The sequence below is a fragment of the Purpureocillium lilacinum genome (assembly GCF_023168085.1).
Source record: "Purpureocillium lilacinum CBS 284.36 DNA, scaffold_3, whole genome shotgun sequence".
Classification (NCBI taxonomy): Eukaryota; Fungi; Ascomycota; class Sordariomycetes; order Hypocreales; family Ophiocordycipitaceae; genus Purpureocillium; species Purpureocillium lilacinum.
In genome coordinates this window covers 5,072,570-5,096,435 of record NW_027072113.1, presented here as the reverse complement: position 1 = coordinate 5,096,435, position 23,866 = coordinate 5,072,570, and the positions used below count along the sequence as shown (strand labels likewise).

Genomic DNA, 23,866 nt, shown 5'->3' with positions numbered 1-23,866 from the left:
GGCAACCCTGGTCTACCTTAAAGCACCAGATATACTCGCCGTGACGCGCCATCATCACTCAGCACTTGCAAATCCATGTTGAACTCAAATTAATCCGAGTTAGGCTGACTAGGTATCTGCTATGTCTATACTTTGGCCTTCTCGTCAACAGTCTCCTCGACGCTGATGCTCTCATCCTCAGCCTCCTCCTCCGTCTTATGGTTGCGCAGCGTCAGCACGGTGGGAATCGCGACCAGCAGACTACCAATGCTCAGCCCCCAGTTCATGGCAAATTGCGTCATGGCCGAGTAGCCCTCGGCGTTGACCCTCCAGGCCATCGACCCGCCCGCCGGCTTCAGCGCCGAATAGGTGCCCACGACGACGGCGTTGACGACGGGGCTGTGCGACTGCGCGCCGATGATCCAGTAGCAGTACGCCTGCCAGAACGAGTCGTACGCGCCGTAGAAGAAGTACAGGAACATGGGACCCAGGAAGACGCTCCCGTCAGTATAGTCAATGTCCTGCTTGTGGCCCTGGCGCAGCCGCTGATCGTTCCACAGCTGGAACTTATATCCGCCGCCCCAGATGGCCATACCTGTGACGAAGAGCACCGCCCAGCCGGCTAGTGCGCGTGCCTTGCGGCCAAGTCGCCCGTAGTCAAGTACAAGACCCATGAGCAGCCCGCCAAACATCTGGGCGATCCAGTACAGTGCACCGTTGAGCGACCGCGTGCGTAGGTTGAACGTCTGGCCGTTGACGTTGTTCTGCTGGTACGAGTAGAACACATTGGCGTTGAAGAACATGGGATACAAGCACATGATCCTCCAGTCAAAGACAATCTTGGCGGTCTGCACCGCCGACTCGCGCAGGTTGGCCCAAGTGATGGCCTTGGACTCGCGCGCGATGCGGCTGCCTGTGTACTTTGCGGAAAGCGACTCGGTCGAGCACACGAGCGCCGAGAGCGCCCAGCCGAAGAGCATGACGACGATGTAGGCAATGTAGGTAGAGTCGGTGACGGTGCCCGAAGCGGAGTGGAAGTTGAGGCCGAAGCTGATGAGCGAGCCGATGGCGCCGCCGAGGTTGAAGACTACCCAGAACAGGCCAATTGCGCGGCCGCGCGTGCCGTCGTTGGTGTAAGTCACCATGACGGTGCCCTGCGCGACCCAGAAGAAGGCCGCGCCGACGCCGAGCAGGGCGCCCGCGGCGATGACGAACGGGCCGTTGTGGGTGCGGTTGAAGTTGAGCAGCGAGCCGGCGTAGAGCGCATACGTCCAGCCGCCTAGCAGGAGAGATAGCCGAGGACCCAAATACTTGTAGAAAGCGCCCACGAGGAGGAGGGCCGCACCGGCGGTGCAGGCGTGCGTGGCCACGTTGGAGTTGGCGGCGACAGTGCCGTCAACCTGACCGGATCCGCCCATGCCGGTGAGGGCATTGTACATGCCCGGGTTGCAGAAGGAAATGAGAGAGATGAGGACGATCTGGGTCCATGGATCATGAAGGAGCCTCTTCATCTTGGAGGGCTCACGGGGAGCGTTGCCGTCTGTGTCGGTGGCCATTGTGTTTGAGGCAGGAGAGGACTGGTGTCTCTGTGTCAAAAATGAAGAGTTGAGTACGCCTATGATCCCTGGGGAAGGCCAATGCAACTTTCTGGGGTCGCTTTCGATGCGTTCACGTCCATTTAAGTTTAAATGCATGAATGTAGTCGGTGTTGCTCCAGGCGGAGGCTCGCTCCCCATCTCACGGGGAGCCCGGGGGGGAAGCCACCGGATCGCGGCACCGAGATCCGTTCGGCCAGGGCAAGACCGACCGGAGCAGATGCCGAGCCCTCGCCGCGGCCGGAGCACGCAAGCTTCGATAGATTTAAAAGTTGTTCAAGAGAAGGACGGATAAATAACGCCGTATGGACGCTACTATTGGCAAACCGCCGCGCGAGCACCTGCATACGATAACCACCCCTGCCATGGCGCCATCGCCGGACCCTCATCAGAGTGAGCACGCGCTCAGCAGCCTCCAGACTGAGGCCCTCAGCCCCGTGGCGCGCACCATGGACTCGATGGACACGCTGGATTTGTGCACGTCCTTCAACCGCGAGGAGGCCCGCGTGGCGTGCGCAATCGCGGCGTGTCTGCCCGCCATTGCGGCCTTCGTCGACGACCTCGTCCCGCGTCTACGTGCTGGCGGACGGCTTGTGTACGTGGGCGCGGGAAACAGCGGGCGTGTCGCCCATATGGACTGCGCGGAGCTGCCAGTCACCTTCTCGGTTGATCGAGAGCAGTTCCTGGCCGTGGTGGCGGGCGGGACCGGGGCTGTGCTTGAGGCCGTCGAGGGCGCCGAAGACCTCTTCGACGACGGCGCAACCAAGATGAATGACCTTTGTCTGACTTCACAAGATACCGTCATTGGCATTTCAGCTTCGGGGCGAACGCCGTTTGCCATGGGCGCCCTGGAGGTGGCGATGCGGTGTGGCTCCCTGACGGCGGTCATCACCAACACACGGCCATCTCGCATGGAGGACATGGGCGTCGCACACCCCATCAGCGTGCCTGTCGGACCCGAATTCGTGACAGGCAGCACGCGTCTCAAGGCAGGCAGCTGCGCGAAGCAAGTCCTCAACATGATCAGCACCTGCGCCATGGTCAACCTCGGCAAGACGCATGGCGGGCTCATGATCGACGTCAGGGCAAACAACGAGAAGCTCCACGCGAGGGGGAGACGCATCGTACGGCAGGTGTGCGCGGGGAAGCCGCTGATGCGAACTATTTCTCAGCACGTGCTGCCAAATGCTGAGGCAGATGAGGACGCCGGGATCGACGCGCTGATCGAGCGCTGTGGCGGCAGCGTCAAGCTCGCCTGCGCCGTTGGACTCTCTGGTCTGCACCCGGATGTCGCAAAGCGGAGACTGGATGCTGTAGATGGCCATCTGCAGGCATTCGCGACCGGGCTCGGACCGGAGTTACAATCACTGGCAGGTCGCACGGGTACGGATCGCGAGAAAGCAGAGAAAGACGACGACTACTTCCTGTGCGTGGACGGCGGCGGGACCAAGTGTGCCGTATCCATCGCTACGCGAATAGGCACAGTTGCTCGAGCAACTGCAGGGCCCTGCAATCTCAATTCGGCCCCCTTGGACGACATCGTTGAGCAGATCCGGTGCGCAACTGCCGCAGCCGTAGCTTCAATACACCCATCAAACGACCCGAGCCGACCATGGCCGAGATTCACCAAGGTCTGGGCTGGCATCGCCGGATTGCACCACACCAGCCAAGCCGAATTGCTGTCATCTCGCCTTGAACAACTCCTCGGTGTGTCCGCAAAGGAGGGGAGCCTGCGCCTGACGTGCGACACGTCGCTGCTGTCGGCGTGCCTCGGCGCGGACGAGCTAGCGGAAGGATGTATCGCTCTTGTTGCTGGCACAGGAGCCGTGGCGACGGCTTTCAGGAGATCGGACTCGGGAGACGACGCCGTACAAGTCGGGCGGACAGGCGGTTGGGGCCATCTCGTCGGCGACCAGGGAAGTGCGTTCTACATCGGCCAGCAAGCGCTGCGAACCGTCCTCGCGAGCCTGGAAGGCCGCCAGAGCGAGACCCAGCCCCGTTCGCTCAACCGCCTCGAAGCCGCCGTCGTCAAGCACCTGGACTGCGACCCGAGAGACGTCCTATCTAGCATCTTAGTGCCGGGCGTGGAACTGCCCAAGCAGCGCATCGGCAGAATATCCAAGGTGGTCACGGAGCTAGGGTTTGCTGATGGCGATCCGGATCCGCAAGCCCTGGCGATTCTTCACGACGCGGCCAGTTGCCTCGCGCGCATCGTCAAGCCACTGGCATCGCAAAAGATGTGCGATCCTGCAAAGAGCATTTTGGCTCTATCGGGGGCATTGATGAACGTCAAGCCGTATCGGGAGTTGGTCCTGGACAAGTGCGCGGCGATGGGCGTGTCCTTCAGGAGGACCGTCCTTGTCGACGACGCGTCGGCGTACGGGGCCGAGTTCCTCTCCAAGACGGCTCCCACGCCGCTAGATGAGGATATGGGAGGGTTGCTTGCGAGCCGGCAAGTCGAGAAGGATACTATAATTGGGGACCAGATGTCGCACAGCTGCAACGTGGACCTGCCCGGCATCAGGCCGGGGCTGCAGAAACTATCTGTCGCATGAGACAGCAGCCACCCCGACCCCCTTCTAGAACATCGAATAGACTAGACACAGGCATGGCCTCACGCATTGATGACAATTGACCCTGTGATTGAGAGGTCGTCAACCAAAGTCTTACCATCACGGGACATGATCGCGAAATGGGCAAGGAATGCCGGCGAGCCAGAATCGGCAACCGAGAATTTGTCCGGATGCGGAACCTCCGCTCGACTCCTGGAGCCCAGGGCGCGGAGAATTAAGCTTGACGGGGTAAGAACTAGCGGCAGTCCTCCACCGCCCTCCGATCACAATAGCGGCGCAGACCGTTGAAACAGGGCTGAGAAGGACCTCGCTTCCATGTTTCCATGACAAAGACGAAATCCGTCGTTCGGCCATGGCTGCCCTGTTGGAAGGAGGAAACCTCCGCGTGGGCTCCGCCAGGGTTGGTATGGATGGTCGGGGAGGCTCGGGTGGCTGCGCTCTTGGCTTTCCTCCAGCAAACATGGATGGATGGATCGAAGCGCAGCCAGCCATGTGGCCTCTTCGTATCCCTCCATCCCCATCCCCCAGGACGCCATGCCTCTCAACTGGGCTTGCTGGGGCCGCCGCCTCATCCACTGCCGGCCGAGAAGTCCCCCTGCTAGGCCTGAACTTGCCACACCGGGTGCTGCCAGTGGAGACAGACGGGGAGCCAGTTCCGCGTGGCTCGTCGGTCCGAGAAGCCGTCAGGGAGAGAAGAGAGGGCGGTGATGCCCCATCGGTCTGATCGGATCAATTACCTTCCATCTCGCTCCCGGCGATGGCGTGCGGAATGTCGTTTCCCAGATCCTCTCCGTCTCCCGTTGACTCATGCCGGGCGGCGTCGATCCTCGGGACGAGAACCGGGGCCATCAATTACAAACCACCATCTTGTGATCTCGCTTTGGTCTACTTGTGCTGTCGTTGACCTGTTTGTCGTGGCTGTCACCGGGACGATGATAAAACATTGAACCCACGCCCTGCTTTGAGACCAAGCTGGGAGAGGCGAACATCACCAAAGGCGATTGCAACGAAAAGCATCCGACCAAACGCCCGTCTGCGCATTATCGGCCTGTCGCCGACGCACCTTTGCCTTCTCGGCGAAGCAGCCCAATCCATAGCCATGCCTTCCTGCTCATCGACCACCACCATCGAGCTGCAGCCCGTCGAGGCTCTGCCCACACACCCAGCCCCGGCAGCCAAGCAGCTGCGAGACAACAACAGCGAGACGAAGCGCCATGTGGGACGCAAGGAGCAGCCGGTAGGTAATGAAGATGCCGGTTCATCGTCAGACGGCAACAGGCTGCTGGGCGAGTTGGGCGGCTCGGAGCCGTGCCCAACGCCGGCGGTGCGCGCGGCCGAGAAGTGGAACGAGCCCCGGCGCAACTCGTACCGCCTCGGCGCCGCGTTTTGGTGCTTCCTCGTCATGGGCGCCAACGACTCGGCGTACGGAGTGAGTGACGGTCCCCAATTACCCAAAGCCTGTTTGCTTCAGCGTGAGTCTAGAAACACAAGTTCATGTTGCTGACTTGAGACAACATAGCCCCTGATTCCCTATGTAAGTCCCGATATTTGATCAGACGCTTGTAGCTGCGCCGCGTCGCGCAACAGTGACTGGACTGACGCCAGGCAGCTCGAGAAATACTACGACCTCACGTACATTGTCGTCTCGCTCGTCTTCCTCTCGCCCTTCATCGGGTACGTCGCCTCGGCGCTGCTCAACAACACGCTGCACCACAAGTTCGGCCAGCGCGGCGTGGCCGTCATCTGCGCGTCGAGCCACCTCGCCGCCTACGCCGTCATCGCCGCGCACCCGCCGTACATTGTCCTCGTCTTCGCCTTCATCCTCGCGGGCTTCGGCAACGGCGTGGCTGACGCCGCGTGGAACGCCTGGGTCGGCAACCTCGCCAACTCGAGCGAGCTGCTGGGCTTCCTGCACGCGCTTTACGGCGTGGGCGGCGTGGTGAGCCCGCTGATTGCGACGACGCTCATTACAAAGGCCAATCTGCCTTGGTATTCGTTCTACTACATCATGGTGCGGAGGCGTCCCTTTATGCCCAAGCCGTTGAGAGTCGGAGAACATGACGGTGCTGACCCGATGCGAACAGATTGGCCTCGCGGGTATCGAGCTCGTCGTGCTGGCCTCGGCATTCTGGGACTCCAACGGGGCGACCTACCGCCGCGTGTACCAGGAGAGCGAGCTCGACAGCCACAGCAAGCTCACCGAGGCACTCTTCCAGAAGCCCGCCGCCCGCGTATGCTGGGTTGCCGCCGTGTTTCTCCTCTGCTACGTGGGTGCCGAGGTCGCGCTCGGGGGCTGGATCGTCACCTTCATGCTGCGCGTGCGCCAGGGCGAGGAGTTTGCTAGTGGCATGTCCGCCGTAGGCTTCTGGCTCGGCATCACCGTCGGACGAGCGGTCCTGGGCTTCGTGACGCCTCGAATCGGCGTCAAGCTCTCCACAGCGGTAAGACCGGCATCTACCCCAAAGCCCTCACCGAATCTTTAAACCATGGAATGCTGATCTTGTGCTTGTGTGTCTATCCAGTGCTACATCGGGGCAGTCATGGCCCTGGAGCTCGTGTTCTGGCTTGTCCCGCAGTTCTATGTCTCGGCCGTGGCCGTCGCCTTCCAGGGCTTCTTCCTGGGACCCATGTTCCCCAATGCAGTCCTCGTCGCGAGCAAGCTGCTGCCGCGACACCAGCACGTCGTAGTGATTGGCTTCGCAGCGGCGTTTGGCGGCTGCGGCGCGGCACTGCTGCCCTTCCTCATCGGCCTGCTCGCGCAGTCGTCGGGCGTGCGCGTGCTGCAGCCCATCATCCTGGCGCTGCTGGCGACCATGCTGGTGGTGTGGCTGCTGTTTCCGCGCATCGATAAGAAGCGGGACTAAAGGCCATTAGCATCATGTTGTAGCGGAAAAATCCGCATGATAAACCACATGCGACAGAGTGATGCAGGAAAGGAAGATTTGGGGAGGTTGGTGGTAATAGCTCATGCTGAGTCGGAGTAAACGCGGGTGTCTGATCGTGAGCCGTGGTCCATGGAAAGGGTCAGAATGTTGGGAAAGAAGCATGGCGTCATCATTTATATGTAAATTGCAAATGCCAGTCACCTTGATGCTTTAATTGCCAACTCCAAGAGACCCCCATGCACGCCCATATCCGTCATTGTAGTTGCCATCGCTGGCGTCTACCAAGGCCCCTCACAAGTCCGGCACGGGCTCGACCGTCTTCACCACCTTGGCAGGCGATCCAATGGCGACGGAAAAGTCGGGGATGTCCTTGGTCACGACGCTGCCGGCGCCGATGGTGCAGCCCTTGCCAATCGTCACGCCGGGCATGATGGTCACATTGCCGCCGATCCAGCAGTCGTCGCCGATGGTGACGAAGCTCGCGTACTCGACGCCGTCGCGGCGCGACTGCACGCCCGTCTCGTGCGTGGCGGCGAAGATGGACACGAAGGGCCCGAAGAGCACGCGGTTGCCGATCTTGACCATGCCGCAGTCGAGGATGACGAGGCTGGGACCGGCTGTTAGCATGGCGTCCATCGTCTCAACTCGTTCACTCGCGGCAATGCTCACTTGAAGTTGGAGTAGAAGCCGTCGCCGATGGAAATGTTGCAGCCGTAGTCAATGTTGAGCGGCGGCTCGATGAATGGCGCCTTGCCGACGTGCCCGAACATGGACCTGATCATGGCCTCGCGATCATCGGTCAAGGACTGCGGCGTTGCGTCGTCGGGAAAGTACGTGTTGTACTTGTTCATGAGCCGGCGCGCGCGGAAGCGCCCATCGACAAGCTCCGGCGCCAGGCAGTTGTACCTGTGCGAAGAGGAAGAGTCTCAGAACCGCGGTCGTGCATCGTCGCGGACGACAAAGGGGAGGCTGGGTCGAGATATGGATGGAGTCTTACAGCACGCCGGAGATCATCTTCTCGTAGTCATCGCACCACGGCGTGTTGGCCAGCGACTTGGCATACTCTATCGTCGCGGGGTCCTTTTCCTTGCTCGCCATGGTGGATGGGTGGTTTGAGGGCGGGAGTCGAGGTGTGAGGATTGAAGGTGAGAGTGGGAGTGAGGGTGTGGCACGAAGTACGGTGACACTGACGATGTTTATTGGGGCTCTGGCACAGCCCGGCGAACCTTCTGCTGGTGCTCACCGATACAAGGAAACCGCGGGCGCCAGTTGTCCTAGAGGGCGCCGACACACTTGGCAGGACTGATGGGGCCAGTTGGCGCCTCCACTGCAGAAGAGACATTTGTAGGCTGCAGCAGCGGACAATTACTCGACGTGGAGAAACTCCGTCGCTGGGTCCAACACCGCAGTTCGGTGAGTTAGTTCCTTCGCATGGGGCTTACAAGCGTGTCTTGGGTTCGATGTTCCCATCTCAGCCTAATATTGCTGGTACGAGCACGAGCGCACGAAATGAACACGACGCTTTATGGCTCTATGCTCTAACACGAAGTAGAAGGTAGACGTATGCTCCATGAGGAATCAACGTTGAACTCATGCCGCCTTGGCCAGCTCCACGACTCGCTGTGCTGCGCGCCCAAAATCCGACTCGACGTGTAGGCCCAGGTTGGCCTCGGCCAGCTGCGCATGAAATGTCAGTCTCTCTCTTATGTTTGCGCTCTGACGGCCAATGAAGCGGAGACGGCACGGGGTGCGCCGGCATTTCGTCGTGCTGGGTGTTGAACTTACCAGTCTGAGGCCCTCGGCAGAGTTCGTGCCCTGCAGCCTCACCACCATGGGCACGCGAATGTCCAGCTCCTTGCTCGCGCCGATGATGGATTCGGCAATCATGTCGCACCTCGTCAGGCCTGCGTCGCGTCGATCAGTCACGAACTATTATCTACCACAGCTCAACTTGCGCGCTCCTCACCTCCGTAGATATTCACCAGGATCGCCTTGACCCGCGGGTCGCGCGTAATGATGCCAAACGCTTGCTGCATCGTCTCCTTGGTCGCCTTGCCCCCAGCATCAAGAAAGTTGGAGTTGGCGCCGCCGTGGAACCCAATGGCGTCGTTGGTCGCCATCGCGAGCCCCGCGCCGTTGACCACGTTGCCGATGTCGCCGTCCATCTTGACATACAGCAGCCCGTGGCGCTCCGCCTCGAGCTCGTCGGCGACCTCCTGGCTGCGGTCGCGCAGCGCAAACATGTCGCGCTGCCGGTGAACGGCCGAGTTGTCAAACGTAAACGTCGCGTCGAGGCAGGTGAAGGACCCGTCGGGAGAGTGAGCGAGCGGGTTGACTTCGAGCAGAGTGCCGTCCTTTTGTGAGAAGATTTGGTACATTGATGAGAGGATGGGTGCGAGGCTCTCCGTCTCCGGCGCCGAGAGGCCGACCTTTGATGAAATGTCGGAAACAAGAGCCTGGGTGATGCCTTCGGAGAGGCCAAAGTTGAACGTGTGGATGCTCTCGGGGTGCTCCTGTGCGATCACGTCAATGTCCCGGCCGCCCTTCTTCGAGATGATGATTGCTGGCGCGTAGTTGCTGCGGTCGATTGTCATGGCGAGATACCATTCGGCGTCAAACGGCACTGTCTCGGCCACGTACAGCTCGTTCACGGCGTGGCCTTCCTTGGGCGAGCGCCTCGTACGCAGGCGCTGTCCGAGCATCTGGGACGCCAGCGCGGCGGCCTCCTCCGGGTCGCGAACAGCCCGGACGCCGCCCTGAACGCCGTTGTCGAAGACGCCTCCCGCGCGGCCGCCATCGAGGACCTGCGCCTTGATGAAGCAAGGGCCTGGTGTGGCACTGCGTTAGCCAGCCAAGTCTCGCATCTAGCCTGCGGCCGGAGGAAGATGAGGAAACTCACCGAGCTCGTTGACGGCGGAGCGAGCCTCATCGGGTGTTCGCACGAGCCGGCCTTTTGGAACAGGCGCACCAAACTACATAACGCGGTTAAAGGAGCCAGGAGCTGAGAAAGGTTCAAGCGTATTTACCTCAATAAGTAGTTTGTGCGACTGATACTCGTGGATGCTCAGTTGTCGTACCTGCTGCCTCGGCAGTGCCTGTGGTGAACGGTGTCAGCCAGTCACTCAAGATGAACCCAGCGGACACCTGGGACACCATACATACCTTGGCAGCGGACCTCAAGAGCCTATGCGTCGCTCTTTGCAAAACCATGATTTCGCGGCTCGTATGGTCAGGACCGGGTGAGAGACTGGGGAATCAGTCGCAGTCTCACGATGCCCATGCATGTATGTTTTGTAGATGGCCCTCCGGCGTCGGTCCCGTAGCGGCTCTTGCAAGGGGGCCGCACACCACCATAACTCGCAGCCACAGGGCCCTGTGCCTGGAAGTGTTGGCGTCATTCCGGCGGGCCCCAGGTTGCCGGCGCCGTCGTCGATGCGGGGGGCTGGCTCGGCTATACAACTGACGCTGTGGGGGAGGTGGGCCAGGCGGCTTATAACCGAGAGACGGTGGCATCGGCGTCACTGAATGTGGCCGAGTCCGCTTGGGCTATGCCAGAATCCGGGAGGCTGTCATGTCGGCTGCGCAGATGTTTACTATTCAAGCGAAGACTTCTTCATGTCGGTGCTTGTACATGTAGACTTTCACAGAGGTTAAAAGGAGGGGATCATGAAGCGATGCGTCCAGCCACCGCCATGACAATTACAGAGTCCCTTGCGGTAGAAGGTTACGATGCATTTAACACTGGACAACAGTAGCTAGCGCTGCGCCGTCGAAATTGGTAAATTGAAGCACGGAATTGCATGCCCAACTCATATCCATTAGTTTGCTCCAGAGATGGCGAGCTCTCATACCCCTAGTCGTTGTAATTGAAGCCTAGGAACTTCGCAACCTCTGCCTTCATACACACTGTGCCTTTTTTCTCGGCAATAATGTGATGCACGCCTTGCCGCTCGTCCTCGCTCGACCTCTCTGTCTTGATGTTGTACGTCTCGCCTGCGTATATCGGCGACATGGCACGGTAGCTAATACTCGCCGGCTCCAAGCCCGCGCCGTGAACGTCGCGCCAGTAGTCGAGAATGTTGATCAGATTCAGCGGCCCATGGACGACAATCCCAGGATGGCCTTCCACTCGCTGGCTCCATTCCTCGTTGAAGTGAATCTTGTGCCCGTTGAACGTCAGCGCCGAGAAGCGAAACAGTCCCACCGGCGACCAGCACAACTGCCGTACAGGAAAGCCGCTCGCATCCGCTCCCACATCCTGTATCGTCGTCGCAGCCCGCGGCACCTCGCCCGTCAACGACGCGTGCTCACTCGCACTGGAGGGGTCAATTTCCGGCCGGAATATCCACGACCTCCTGTCGACGACGGTGTGGCCCCTCGGCGCGCACAGCTCCTTTTCCACCTCGACGAGCACCATCTCGCCCCCACCGCGGCTCTTCTTGGGCGTCGCGCTCACCAAGCGCGTCCGCTCCTCGACCTCGTCGCCCACTCGCAGTGTCGCGTGTTCTGACGCCGTTGCGTCGGGCCAGGACATGCGACCGCCTGCCCACATCCGCCGGGTGAACGGCTGGGGCGCGTTGAACGTGCGGTCCGTCCCGTCGGCGCTGAGCTCCGACTCAAGGCCCCCCGGTGTGAAGTAGACGAGGTGGTAGCCTGCAGGGATGGGTGTGCCCACGCGGGGTGCTTCCGTGGAGATGTCCGTGGCGCCGAGGGTTGGGCGACCGAGCGTGAGGGCGAGCTTCTGGACTTGGTTGGCGTCTAAGACCTGGCGGCGGATGGAGACGGCTCCGGCAAAGGTATCGAGCATGCGCGAGGCGGCCTCGGATGCGGTCGCGCCGCTGGCATGGTGATGCTGTGATGAGCTGAACGCGCGACGCTGCACGAGTGGCGCCAGGGCGCGCAGCGTCTTGCCGCTGGGCATGGCGTACAGTGCTTTCCCGCTTCTAGTCGGTTCAATGCCCTACGTCGTGGCCATCAAATGTTCGATAGTGAGGTTATATGTGGGTTGGGTGGTGATCAGGAGTCGCGACGTATGAAGTGCAGCCAGAGGATGTTGACGTCGGTTACTTGCGCTAGACCTGTTTACAGTGGAGTTGCCGAGGCCTGGAGCCGCTGTAACCCAACATGGGGGGTGTCACTTACACGCTGACAGCGCGCTTACTCTCGCGTCGTGCAACACAACATTGAGCGTTCAAGGAGGTCATCGGTGTCAGACAGAAGTCCGGTAGCATTCAATCTCGTGTCACTATATACTCATCACAGGATAATATGCCTCATAGAAGTGTATCTCGTTTCCCATGTACATCCAAAACGAGCCCCAGTATTAACCGGCGTTGGCAATCTTCTTGAGAGCAGTAATGTCGCCGTTAAAGGTATCCGCATCACCACCCCAGGGCGCCGCGTCCGAGTACTGCCAGAAGGTGTAGAAGCCCCAGCCAGCAGGGAGCGTGCCGACGGAGCTAGCATAGCGCGCGACGACGAGAGGGCACTTGCTGCCAAAGGCGGCGCTGTTGCCAGTGCACTGCGTCCACCAGCTGGTCGAGGTGTAGATGAGCGGGTAGACGCCCGTGGCGGCGTGGTACGTGTTGACAAAGTCGTTGATCCAGCTGACCATGGCGCTCTGTGAGAGCCCGCCGCACGCGCTGCTCGACGACTGGTACTCCATGTCGAGCATGCCAGGCAGCGTGATGCCGTCCTTGGACCAGCCGCCGCCGTGCGCGATAAAGTACTTGGCCTGCGCGGCACCGGACGAGGACGCCGGGCGGGCAAAGTGGTAGCCGCCGCGGATGAAGCCCGCCTTGGTGGCGCCCGTGTAGTGCGAGCTGAAGCTGGGGTCCGTGTACGTGGTGCCCTCCGTGGCCTGCCGACGTGAACGTTAGATGGAATTCGGGGGAAGCTCTTCATCTGGGTGAACGCACCTTGATCATCACGAAGCGGGCGCCATCGGCATAGGCCTTGGCAAAGTCGACGTTGGGCTGGTAGTGGGAAATGTCAAAGCCCTTGACAGCGGCAGAGGCCACGCCGCAGAGGGCGGACACAGAGGCGGCGACGGATGCGAACTTCATGTTGGATATGGATGTCCTTGTAGAGTCTTGCACGGAAGGGATGGGGTGTCTATCAGAGGGGAAGCACGCTCTATATATATCAGGACCCTGCCCGCGAACGGGAGCGAAGCCATCATCGCAACGTTGCCATCGATTTAAATATAGCACATAGAAGACTGTCTCGCGCCGCTCTGCCTCGCCTCGCGAGAGAATCGGCCGACCTTCTCTCTCCGCGGCTAAAAACGCCTCCAAAGCCCCTGCCGAGCGCACCAGATCCCCTGATCTTACCCCCGTGCCCGAAGCCATGGACGATGGGCCAGGAGGGCGATCGGCGGCCCCTCGAGATGCGCCGAACCAGGCCGCCCCCACAAATTGCTTCCACGGGCAGCACTGAGTCCTGACGACGGCGCATGCAGCTGCGGGCTCCGAAACCTTGGCAGATTGGCTACAGTAGTTCCCGGTTTGCCCCTGTGGAACGATCTACGATGGCTTTTGGACGGGGGGCCCGCCCTGGCCTGTGGACTTATCAGCCAGTCGCGCGCGGACTTGGGATGTTGGATGTTTGACCGTGTTTGGAGGCCTGGCAGATGGAGTAAAAATAGTCCTTCAGGGTCCATGGCTGAAGCCCTCAAGTTGTGCCTGATTGACGACTGGACTGGACTCTGACTTCGCAAGGCTCCCGGCGGTTCAGCTGCTGCTGTGTTCCCCTGGCGGACTGAGACAGCCCTGGCAGTGGCTTGAGCCCAGACGGCATTGTCTGCCGAACGGCCCCAGAGCGGACCGCCGATCCGGTGTAGAGTCTCTCCATCTTACTTTTGAGAGTTGGAAGCACCGCGCGCGCTAACCTTTCTAGCCGACGAGGTCGTCACTCAGGTGTGTATCTGTGTGGCAAACTCGCACTGCACTTGGCTGACTTCCGAAAGGCTTGAAGCGATATGCACTGCAACCCAAGCGGCGGGCGCACAGGCGCCGTCATGGCTCAAACGGGTGATGTGCTGAATGGTGTCGACCTGACTTGGCGCTGTGCAGCCTCCAACCAGACAACTGTGTTACGCCTTGCTAGGGTTACTGGCAATCTGAAAGTAGAGCCTCGAATCGATTGACTGGATTTAGACTGCTATTCTCCGAACAAACATGCAGCTTCATATGGCTTGACATCGAAAACACTCGCTCCTTAACGCCTTCCTAGGCCACCGGTCGCAAGTCTATTGCAGGACCGACAATGGCGTCGGCGGCTTCCCAACTTCCCAACCTGGATAGAGCTCGGTGACCCTAATTAGAAACATCGGCGAGCGGGGTACCCAAATCCAGGCTTCAATCGTCGGGAGCTTCCGCCGCATTGCGGACATAGACCCTGGGAGGCGAACGGCTTTTCCGATACCCCCTCCAGTCCCCAGCGCAAGCGAGTCTCTATCCGTGGCGAAACATATGCACGGGTCTTATTTCCAGAGATCTGTTTGCAGATCGTGGTGTATCGCAAGGGCTATCGATGGCGTCAGCCGAGGCCTCTGATCGGCGCTCCTAGCAACGCTGGAGGAGCTTGGGCGCGAGATAGATGCGGCGCGGAGCCGAGGTGCCCGCGTCCGCTGCGCGAGAGCTAAAGCACCATCCGAATAGGTCGTCCAGTGCGAAGCCAGTGGCGGTTATTATGTCGCGAGGCAAGTTTATGCGAGACGATCGAACCTGATTGCCTACGTGTACCCGCCAACTGATCTTGCATCCTCAACAAACGAATGACGCTTGGAGACACACGCATGTGGAGGACGGAAAGGATTGGAGGGGGGCAATCGCGAGAGCTTAAGATTGGCCAAGGGGCGGGGAATAGGGGAAACACTCCGCAGGGGAGCTCGCTTGCCACGTTTGCGCAACATCGACGGCCTGTTACATCCGCGTCGATCCTGACGATCTCGCGCGTTTCTCGGCCGAGTCGTCTGAACTCGTCGATGCGGATCCGGCCTGGTGCCCGAATATGATGAAACCTCGAGCAGATGAGCTGAGTCTTGTCGCGTGAACTACTTGAGCCTTTCCAAAACAGCCCATGCGGACCTCAACGTCTGATGTCAAGTGTCTGGTATCGTCAAGTTAACCGGGGCACAACCATCGGCCACCCAGTTCCCCATTTCTATGTATTCAGCTTGAAACCCGTCTTCCTCAGTTTCTGGAAGACACCCAAGGGATCATACTTCCTCGACACCCGGTGCAGAAGCCCCAGATTCTCAGCCCCATAATACTTGATCGGCTGCTCGTCGCCCCAGGCATAGTTGAGATAGACCCAGTCTATAAAGGTGCCCTGCTTCCGTTGCCTCTCATTAATCGCTGCGACGAGCTTCTGTGCGACGGGCAGAATTGTGCTTTGGTGATCCGCAGTGTCGACGGTGAGCACAACGAGCCACATGAGCGCCGGCCCGTTTGCCACGACGCGCTCGAGCCCAAGGACGTTGCCGCCGCGCTTGTTACTGTTCTTCACCATGGCCTCCGTGACGGGCTGGAAGGTGATGAGAGTCGAAAAGTTGGCATACGAGGCAGCTGCCTGCATCTTTGGCGCAAAATAGTGATGCAGCTCGTCAATGGCAGACATGGCCGCAAAGGTATTCGTCGCCATGCCTGTGAACCAGTTGGTGCTTGAAGAATAGTCAGTCACTGGCCCCAGTGCACGTTGTACAACAACATACTATAGACCCAGCGGCGTGGGCCCAGAGAATTGGGGGATAATCTCGCTCTCAGGTCCCGACGCGAGTGTGCTCGAGATGTTGGGAACGGCGAGGTACTCGTCAAATGCAGGACTGTTCGCCACCCCGTTGGTGTTGGTGAAGATGGATCGCAGGTAAAACCCAGCCTGATCAAAGCCCAAAGCCAAGATGCTCTGATCCGGTGAGTCGTCTACCGTCTGATCAACAAAGTTGACGTACGCCTTGAAGAGATGATCTCTTTCCGACAGGCTGTACCCTGTGAGGCCGCCCCAGAGTAGATTTCCCGGAACGGCGCCTGTAAGCAGGTGTGAGCATCAATTCCGTGATCGGACGTTGAACCCTGTCCGACTTTCGCTCTCAAATGCACTCACGCTGGTCGATCTTGGTGACAAAGCCAAGGTTGCCAGAGGACCCCTTTTGTGCCTTCCACAGGTCCGCGTGCTCGTGCACGTTTGCGTTGACGACGCTGCCGTTGGCGAGCACGATTTCCCAGTTCTCGACCATGTCACATGCCATTCCGTACGCGTTGCTGTGGAAGGAGTACTTTGCTCTGTCAGTATACTTGGCAAGTGAGGCCAGAATAGAGTTTCCGGCCGACGATTGTAAGTCTCAATTGCATTGTCCCACGGATTGAGGCTGGCTCATGGGAGCTGGACGGGCTGACTTACACCGCCGCCCGTGGTGAAGCCGCCGACACCCACGACGGATGTTCGAGCACCCACCACTGTCGCGTTGTACTTGTCCAAGGCCTCGTAGACGGACCCCCATCTCGCGCCTGGCTGTATCGAAACAATTCCCGTACTCGGATCGTACGTCGTTGCATTCATGTAGCCTGTTCGCCGGGGGTCAGTCGCTTCGCCGTCAATGCCCTGTCGCCCATCCGTCCGGCGGCCATACCAAAGTCAATGGTCACACCATCAGCGATGCCATTCGAACCCTTCCATGCCGAATGCGCGCCTGCCTTTATGCCAAATGGGCATTTGTGACGTGTGAGAACGCGAGCAATGACCTGAGCGTCGTGGGTGCTCTCGGGCAGCGCCATGCACCAGGCGCGCTGCGCCGCGTTGGCGGAGTAGTATGTTTGAAGCCGGGCATCATAGGTGGCGCTGTCGGGAGCGAGGATCTTTCCTCGGAGGCTGGCTTGGCTGGCCAAGACGGTGCACTACACATCGTCAGTGAGTGTCGGTGCGTGAGAATACTGGAAAGGGGCCAGACGCAGGAATGGCGAGCGTTCGAGACACCGTCGGTGGCCGTGGCTGCGCATGCCAGCAGAGTCAGCGAGAGTGGTCGCATGGCGGAGGTCGACTTTGAGTCGGAAGGACAGAGAAAGGCCAAGGGCCGAGATGCAAAGTTCCTATTGCCGCGGACTACCTTGAGGTATTAGAAGATGGTGTCTTGGCGGGTCGGTCTGCATGTAAATACGACGCTGCAAGGCTCTCTCAGGCCAGGATCGTCAAAGACTGGAAACAGCAGGCCAGCCTTGCTGTGCACAAAAGTCTCAGAGAGGCATATAACCAATGATTCCGCCTTTGCGGCAGTGGATATGACCACGTTGGGCGACGTTGATCGAGATGCTGGGTCGTATCACAAGTAGGCATACCCGGAGGCGTCACTTTGTACGACAGCGACCACGTACGACGTTCAGTTATGTCAAGGATAGTGTCAGAACCCGCTCTGAGCCATTTCGTGCTTCCGTCCCAATCCCGAGCGCTCGTGTTATGTCCACGCTGCAAAACACGCTGCAAGGGATAGCCATATCGCCTGACGATGTGCCTTCAGTCCTCCTTGACAATTAGTCACGACGCACCGAGATGCGAGCTGAATGCATCCCACCCCATCTCGACTTTGCAATCTTGGTCATCTTCCAAAACGGCGCCCACGCTCCCAGTATGGCCGTCACACCGGTGCACAGGATCATTGGCCCGTACTTTGTCGCGTAGCCCAGCGTCTCACCGGTCAGCGCACCTCCCGCGGACACCAGCGCTCCGCTGACAGGTCCGCCGAGGACAAAGCCCACACCCCGCCCGCCGAGCAGCATGCCGAAGACAATGGCTGTGTCTGTCCCGGCGTCGTCGCGCTTGATCTCCTGCAGCATGCCCGACCACGTGGAGCTGAACCCGCCGGCGAAGAAGCCGTACAGGACAACAAAGACCACCAGGTTGGCGAGATGTCTGCTGAGGCCCCAGAGCAAGAATACTGGCAGTGCGCTGCCCAGCGAGGAGATGAGAATGACTTTTGTCGCGGACATTTTGTCGCCGAGGATGCCGTGTATGACGGCCCCGGGCACCGATGCGAGCGAGAAGAGGGCCAGCAGCATGGGGCCCGTGACGGACGAGAGGCCAATGGCGGATGCGTAACTGGCGAGGTAGGTGCTCGGCATAAGATATCCCAACGACTGAATGATGATGCCAATCTGCATCATCCAGAACGGCGCGTGGCGAACGAACCCAAATGACAGCGGGCGTGCCTGGTACGTCCTCGGTAGCGGTACACGCGGCTTCAGGAAGACGAGCGTCGGCGACGTCAATACCGCCGAGGCCACGGCCCAAGAGAGCAACGTCGCGCGAAGCCCGAACCGCTGCAGCAGAGCGCTAAAGACAAACGGCATCGCAACGCCGACGGCCGACTTGCCTGCCCACATGACGCCGTAGGCCATGCCCTTGCGCTCCACAAACCACTCATCCATGTACATCGAGATGGGGCTGAAGAGCAGGCCGCAACCCAGCGCGTAGAGCACGCCTTGCGTGGCGATGAGGCCAGCGACTGAGCTGACGAATGCCGAGGCGGCGATGCTGGCTACCGTGATGAGCAGGCCCAGCGGGCCGCACCAGCGGCGAAGATGAGGGTATCGATGCAGGGCGAGAAAGGCGACGGGCATCATAAGGTACATGATGCCCATCTGTGCGGCGCCGATGGATGCAATGGCGCCGGGTGTGGCATAGAGACGGCTCGACGGCTTGCTGTAGTACTCTTGAAAGATGCCAAACGAAACCGAATACCCTGTCTTGTTAGCGATTATCACCGGCTGCGGCCCGGATTGCCAGACTCACCCCATATGGGAGCTTGGGCGACGGTGCAGCACGCAAGGGCGAGATATGCACCGCGTCCGTGATCCGTGGGTGGCAACGAGTCGCCTTGCATGTGCTCCGTGCTCATGTCGGTCGCTTCATCGTCGCTGCGTGAGATTCTGCCATTGTCGTGGTTCAGCTCATCGAGCTCCCGAGTTTCGGTAGCAGCCATGTCCAAGTGAGGCGTCCAGTTGGCGGCTGCATCGAATTGACAACGGCAGCCAAGTCGCTAGGTTAACGCAAGCGCGTTGGCCGATGAGAACAACAACCAAGAGATGTAAAGGTCAAAATGAGCATGACTGTCGCCTGTGGGTCGAAGCATAGAGTTTATGGATGCGAGAATCCGACATCGCTGGGTTTGGGAGGCACTTGTGACGTAGAGGCGGAGCTCGCGTGAGCAGTTGCCCAATTGGGAGTCGCATCCACGAGCGCAACGAGGCATCGTATGGCGCGTCTACGCCGAGCTTGACAACAAGGTTGCTGGGGGATGACAGACGATTGGCTTCATTGAGCGCACTTGCGGGATCGGAGCGTTCCTGACACGGCGTGTTTACGAAAGAGTGCAATTTGGACCTGCTTAATCCGGGAACCTATTGTGCCCGTGAGCGTGTTGGTGAATCTGGGTAGAACGATTGAGATCGCTCTGAGGCTACACGTCAATGCTCAACGAGACCCAAGATTCGCACGCCCAATTCCTCGTATTCATGAAGCATTACGGGAAACCTTTGCGCTCAATCATATTGTCGACGAGCGGTGCCGCGAAGTTCATGCAGTGGTTTGCCATCCTGATTGAGCGAATCGCTTAAGAGCTACCCTAGTCACTGTGGGATCGCGCTCAACTTGCATCGTCCACCATAGAGACCAGACTGCTTAAAGCCGTACAAAACTATTACAAGGGGGTCCCATGGAGGTATGTACGAGGAAAGCGGTCGAATGAGACTGTCTTGATCTAATAAAGAACACGCCCCGACAAAGCCCTTCTACTTGCAGACGCGTGCCATGTCGATCAACGTTCACACGAGCCGGGGATCACTTGCCGGCCCACGAATCAACACTCTCAACGAATGTGATCGATTCGGGATTGACCCAAACCGCACCTGTAGCTCGCTCGTCTTGAGTTTTCGCAAGCAAGACGTGCCTGTCATACGCTAAGGATTTCAGTCGAATCTCGCAAGTCCCCTTGCGCTGTCCCAGGAGCAGCAGCATCAGATGCAACCTTCACGCGCCTCGTGGGAGGCCCCTGCGGCAAGCCGCCGCCTCGACGCCAGGTTTGTCGCCACCAGACATCAATCTCCGGATTCTTGGGTGGCTCGGAGAAGCTCTCCAGCGAATCGCCGATGGCCGGCACGGGCTGCCGCAGCTTTCCAGCCTCAACGTGGCAGCACCACGGCCGCCGTGTGCGCGGCTCGCTCGCCTCCGGAGTGGGCGGCTGGCGTCTGACTCGCCGCCACGTCCGTGGGCCGAGGCCTGCCACATGGAGACAGTTGGCGGATGTCATGACTAGCAGCCCACGGTGAGGCGTCTGGTGCAGAACCAGCCAGTCGGTACGTTTGTGCCGCGCGCCGGCTGGCTGGAGTTGACCGATTGAGCGTTCCACTCCCCCGGCTTCAGTCGAAGGCTCCAGTGGATGTTCGTTTTTGGCCACCCGCGGGGCCGCTGAAATGCCCCGAGATCGCGGTCCAGTTTCCACACGTGCCCCGGTTTTGGGAGCCATCGCCAGCTCAAGCTGTGTTCTGAATTACCCCAACAAAGGCCAAGCTCATGTTCTCGAACGACGCGACAGCTGAGCAGCTTCTAGACCAACAAACTAATTCGCACAGGTGTCAGTGTCACAAAAGCGCTGCCGTTGTCTCTACCCGTTGTGGATACGCCCACGGTGGTCGCCGACCGTGCGAGGCTTGGGAGACTTGGTATGGTCTCACCCTCCAGTCCGTCCCCCCCCCCCCCAAAGTTCGGCGCCCCTAACTGACTTTGGCGTGGCTGGCGACAAGATTTGCTGGGCAATGGCGCAGCTAGGTTTACAGTGAACCGGTCGAGAGACACATACCGAGAGAGGCAAAGACGTAAATATTACCGGATGCCCGTTTGCGCCCGGTCGCCTCTCCCCTCAGCGCCTCGCGCAGCAACTTCCCGACGACACATCAAACTGCAAGTCATCGAAGACGACCCCGGGGTCTCGCCTACACCACGGCTCGTCATCGAGAGAGAAGCGCGCGCCCGCCTCGGCTGGGTTGGACGCGATGGATTGGCCTGGTCGCAGCGATGGGACCCTCGCTCTTTTCGCTGTCTGCGGCGGCCGCCCTGCCGCAGTGGCTCGGCGTCGGCATCAGGGACGTGGCGCCGGGGCCGGTCGCTGAGATGAACCTGACTGCGAGCCTGCCGAGCTGCGCTGTGAGTTTCTTCTACGGGGAGTAGTGGCAGTGTATTCCGTGCTAACGGCTGGGTGTGTCTAGGTTCCGTGTCTGGCCTCCACCGCCGCGAATGCGACGTGCAACGCAACGGACCTCGCTTGCGTATGCTCCAACAATGCGCTCCAAGATGCCGCGAGGCATTGCTTTCACGCCAAATGTTCATTTTCCGATACTCTGAGTACGTGACCCAGAATAGTTCATACCCTGGCGTTGTGTGGCTAACACGGCGGACGCAGCGTCCATAAATGTCACTCACACGGCGTGCGGCGCGCCCGTGCGGGACAAGACGGCGAAGTGGAACCAAACCATCATCCCTCTTGGTGTCGTCACCATCGTCATCGTCGTAATACGACTCGTCTTCAAGCGATTCTTCAGCGCGACCTCGCGGCTCGGCTCGGACGACTGGGCGATCACGGGAACCCTGGCCATATGCATCGCCGGCATGGTCATTGGCATCGACGGCCTGACAGCCAACGGCATGGGCAAAGACGTCTGGACCCTGACGACAAACGAAATCTCTAATGTCGCCCTGTACCTCTATATCCTGGAGATACTCTACTTTGCCGGCATGTCGCTCATCAAGCTCAGCCTCTCGCTGTTCTACCTGCACATATTCTCAGGGCCCATAATACGGAAACTGCTCTGGGCCACCGTCGTGTTCAACGTCTTGTATGGCTTCACCTTTGTCATTGCGGCAATCTTCCAGTGCTCGCCCATCGACTATTACTGGCGGCGGTACCTCGACGCAGGGCACGGCTCGTGCGTCAACATCAACATCTTCGGCTGGCTGAACGCGGCCATCGGCGTCGCTATCGACCTGTGGATGATTGGTCTTCCGCTCAGCCAGGTGATTCCACTGCGGCTGCACTGGAAGAAGAAGATTGGCGTGGCTATCATGTTTCTGCTGGGCACATTGTACGTTCAATTATCCTCTTTCGATCAGGGTCCACGGTCTTCACCGGTCGGCACCCCCTGCTCAGTCCTCCCGCTTACAAGTCTACTCTAGCGTCACGGTCGTGTCGATTCTGCGGTTGCAGTCGCTCATCCTGTTCGCCAACTCAAACAACCCGACGTGGGACCAATGGGCGACGGCGTATTGGTCCGTCATCGAAGTCAACACGGGCATGATTTGCACGTGCCTGCCGTCGCTCAGACTCATCCTGGTCCGAATGTTCCCCAGGATATTCGGCTCGTCGAAGCAAGCGACATACGAAAAGGGCAATAGAGAGCCAGCAAGTAAGGCCGGACACAATGTCGCAGTCGACTTGCAAGAAAATGAATGGCACGCTCCTCACGATGGCGAGCACGAGCGCATGACGCAAGACCGGATCTGGGGGACATGATGATTACATGAAATTCGCCTTGCGAAACACAGTATCCATAAACACAGAACGGCCTGGGCGCCCGACGACTCCTCCGACAACAGCAGGCCGCAAACGTCTCTCGGCATCGCACAAGACCATGGACCATGTCGCTGCACGACCGAGTCTTGCATAATTGCTCATAATGCCCAAGGCGCGCCCGCTCAGCACGTGCAGCCTCTGCCGCAGTCCCATCTAATCGCCTGACGAGACCGGTCACGATGACGGCAGGCGTCAATGGCGATACCATGGGGTGTGTTGAGCCAAGGGTATGCCGGGCCCAGGAGACGAAGCATTATTAGCCCCCCCTCGATCACGGCATAAGGGGCGCCAGACCGCCATCTGCCTAGGTCGTGGGGACTCTCATCGACTAGCCGGCCGAGATTGATGGATTGCACGAGGATCCTGATCCGGACCCTCCAGACCCGAGTCTTGGCAGCACTGACCGATCCAGTGGCGGGCAGTTTGTACATACCAGTTAATAGAGAGACATATATTTATGGACATTGGCCGAGTCGTTACTGTGTTGTCGACCTGGCATTTACTGTTCAGCCGTGACAGGTTCTTGGGCGATATAATGCTGCACTCGTGAGCCTTGCCGTGCTGGCGCCCGCTTGCACTGGTCATTCGTCGACCGCACACATGTCCGCTTCATATTGGCGCCACTTGGCGCAATGTCCGACGATCCGGAAGCGGCAGCGACACGGGTCTCAGGTCTGGACAACACTGCTCTGACTGCCACGGCCAGTCCGCGAAATGTACGTCGAGCTGTCATCTGTGCAGCCGAGGTAGCACGGCATTCTATGTCGGATTGAGGACTGGATGCGACCGCAAAAGTACCGACTTTGCTGCCAATGTCACCAGGCCGTGCATTGTCGTTTCGTTTCGTGCGGGAAACATGATTCGAGGCTCTGCTGTAGCTATTTTTATCCCCCGTGAGCTTGAAATCGTTCGATCCCAGTGCCCGCAATGCATCTTGAAGGTTTGGCATGATGAACGCCGGGCGGCATAATCGAGACATGGAACCCGAAAGGGTCATGAGTTATGCACGATCATCCGCACCGCATAACGCACCACAGCACCCGTTCCTCGATCAACAGGCATGGATGGCACTGCTCCACCGTGAGACTGACTGCGGCAGTGATTACCTCACTCTATCGTATATGCAAGCACTGCCTGGGAGACGTGCTTGGCGTTGCGGTGCATCCGCGCTGCCGCCCGGCGGCGGCGGTGTGCGCGCGTATGTATGTAGAACAGCGA

The 23,866-nt window shown here is 59.5% G+C and overlaps 9 protein-coding genes across 9 annotated transcripts; 3 read left to right on the top strand and 6 right to left on the bottom strand.

Moving 5' to 3' along the window:
* Positions 1-125: 125 nt before the first annotated feature.
* On the bottom strand, positions 126-1,535 carry PLICBS_005112 (uncharacterized protein; the record flags this gene model as incomplete). The annotated part of the gene is made up of 1 exon (XM_018325480.2): positions 126-1,535. The coding sequence occupies one exon, from the start codon at positions 1,533-1,535 to the stop codon at positions 126-128; it is 1,410 nt and encodes a 469-aa protein (XP_018175232.1).
* Positions 1,536-1,939: 404 nt separating this feature from the next.
* On the top strand, positions 1,940-4,129 carry PLICBS_005111 (uncharacterized protein; the record flags this gene model as incomplete). Its single annotated transcript, XM_018325481.2, has 1 exon — positions 1,940-4,129. One exon carries the CDS (start codon positions 1,940-1,942, stop codon positions 4,127-4,129), a length of 2,190 nt encoding a protein of 729 aa, XP_018175233.2.
* Positions 4,130-5,246: 1,117 nt separating this feature from the next.
* PLICBS_005110 (uncharacterized protein) lies at positions 5,247-7,011 on the top strand (the record flags this gene model as incomplete). The annotated part of the gene is made up of 5 exons (XM_018325482.2): positions 5,247-5,576; positions 5,667-5,681; positions 5,757-6,158; positions 6,232-6,588; positions 6,670-7,011. 5 exons carry the CDS (start codon positions 5,247-5,249, stop codon positions 7,009-7,011), a joined length of 1,446 nt encoding a protein of 481 aa, XP_018175234.2.
* Positions 7,012-7,323: 312 nt separating this feature from the next.
* On the bottom strand, positions 7,324-8,130 carry PLICBS_005109 (uncharacterized protein; the record flags this gene model as incomplete). Its single annotated transcript, XM_018325483.1, has 3 exons — positions 7,324-7,639; positions 7,702-7,938; positions 8,030-8,130. 3 exons carry the CDS (start codon positions 8,128-8,130, stop codon positions 7,324-7,326), a joined length of 654 nt encoding a protein of 217 aa, XP_018175235.1.
* Positions 8,131-8,622: 492 nt separating this feature from the next.
* Positions 8,623-10,242, bottom strand: PLICBS_005108 (uncharacterized protein; the record flags this gene model as incomplete). Its single annotated transcript, XM_018325484.2, has 6 exons — positions 8,623-8,709; positions 8,818-8,936; positions 8,999-9,859; positions 9,932-10,004; positions 10,059-10,127; positions 10,195-10,242. 6 exons carry the CDS (start codon positions 10,240-10,242, stop codon positions 8,623-8,625), a joined length of 1,257 nt encoding a protein of 418 aa, XP_018175236.2.
* A 643-nt stretch (positions 10,243-10,885) lies between these two features.
* PLICBS_005107 (uncharacterized protein) lies at positions 10,886-11,953 on the bottom strand (the record flags this gene model as incomplete). The annotated part of the gene is made up of 1 exon (XM_018325485.1): positions 10,886-11,953. The coding sequence occupies one exon, from the start codon at positions 11,951-11,953 to the stop codon at positions 10,886-10,888; it is 1,068 nt and encodes a 355-aa protein (XP_018175237.1).
* A 402-nt stretch (positions 11,954-12,355) lies between these two features.
* Positions 12,356-13,097, bottom strand: PLICBS_005106 (uncharacterized protein; the record flags this gene model as incomplete). The annotated part of the gene is made up of 2 exons (XM_018325486.2): positions 12,356-12,892; positions 12,951-13,097. 2 exons carry the CDS (start codon positions 13,095-13,097, stop codon positions 12,356-12,358), a joined length of 684 nt encoding a protein of 227 aa, XP_018175238.1.
* A 2,101-nt stretch (positions 13,098-15,198) lies between these two features.
* Positions 15,199-19,006, bottom strand: PLICBS_005105 (uncharacterized protein; the record flags this gene model as incomplete). The annotated part of the gene is made up of 7 exons (XM_018325487.2): positions 15,199-15,697; positions 15,749-16,061; positions 16,138-16,309; positions 16,435-16,598; positions 16,664-16,928; positions 17,574-18,766; positions 18,817-19,006. The coding sequence occupies 7 exons, from the start codon at positions 19,004-19,006 to the stop codon at positions 15,199-15,201; spliced, it is 2,796 nt and encodes a 931-aa protein (XP_018175239.2).
* A 2,309-nt stretch (positions 19,007-21,315) lies between these two features.
* PLICBS_005104 (uncharacterized protein) lies at positions 21,316-22,588 on the top strand (the record flags this gene model as incomplete). The annotated part of the gene is made up of 3 exons (XM_065600652.1): positions 21,316-21,322; positions 21,482-22,160; positions 22,252-22,588. The coding sequence occupies 3 exons, from the start codon at positions 21,316-21,318 to the stop codon at positions 22,586-22,588; spliced, it is 1,023 nt and encodes a 340-aa protein (XP_065456724.1).
* Between the last annotated feature and the right edge of the window lie 1,278 nt (positions 22,589-23,866).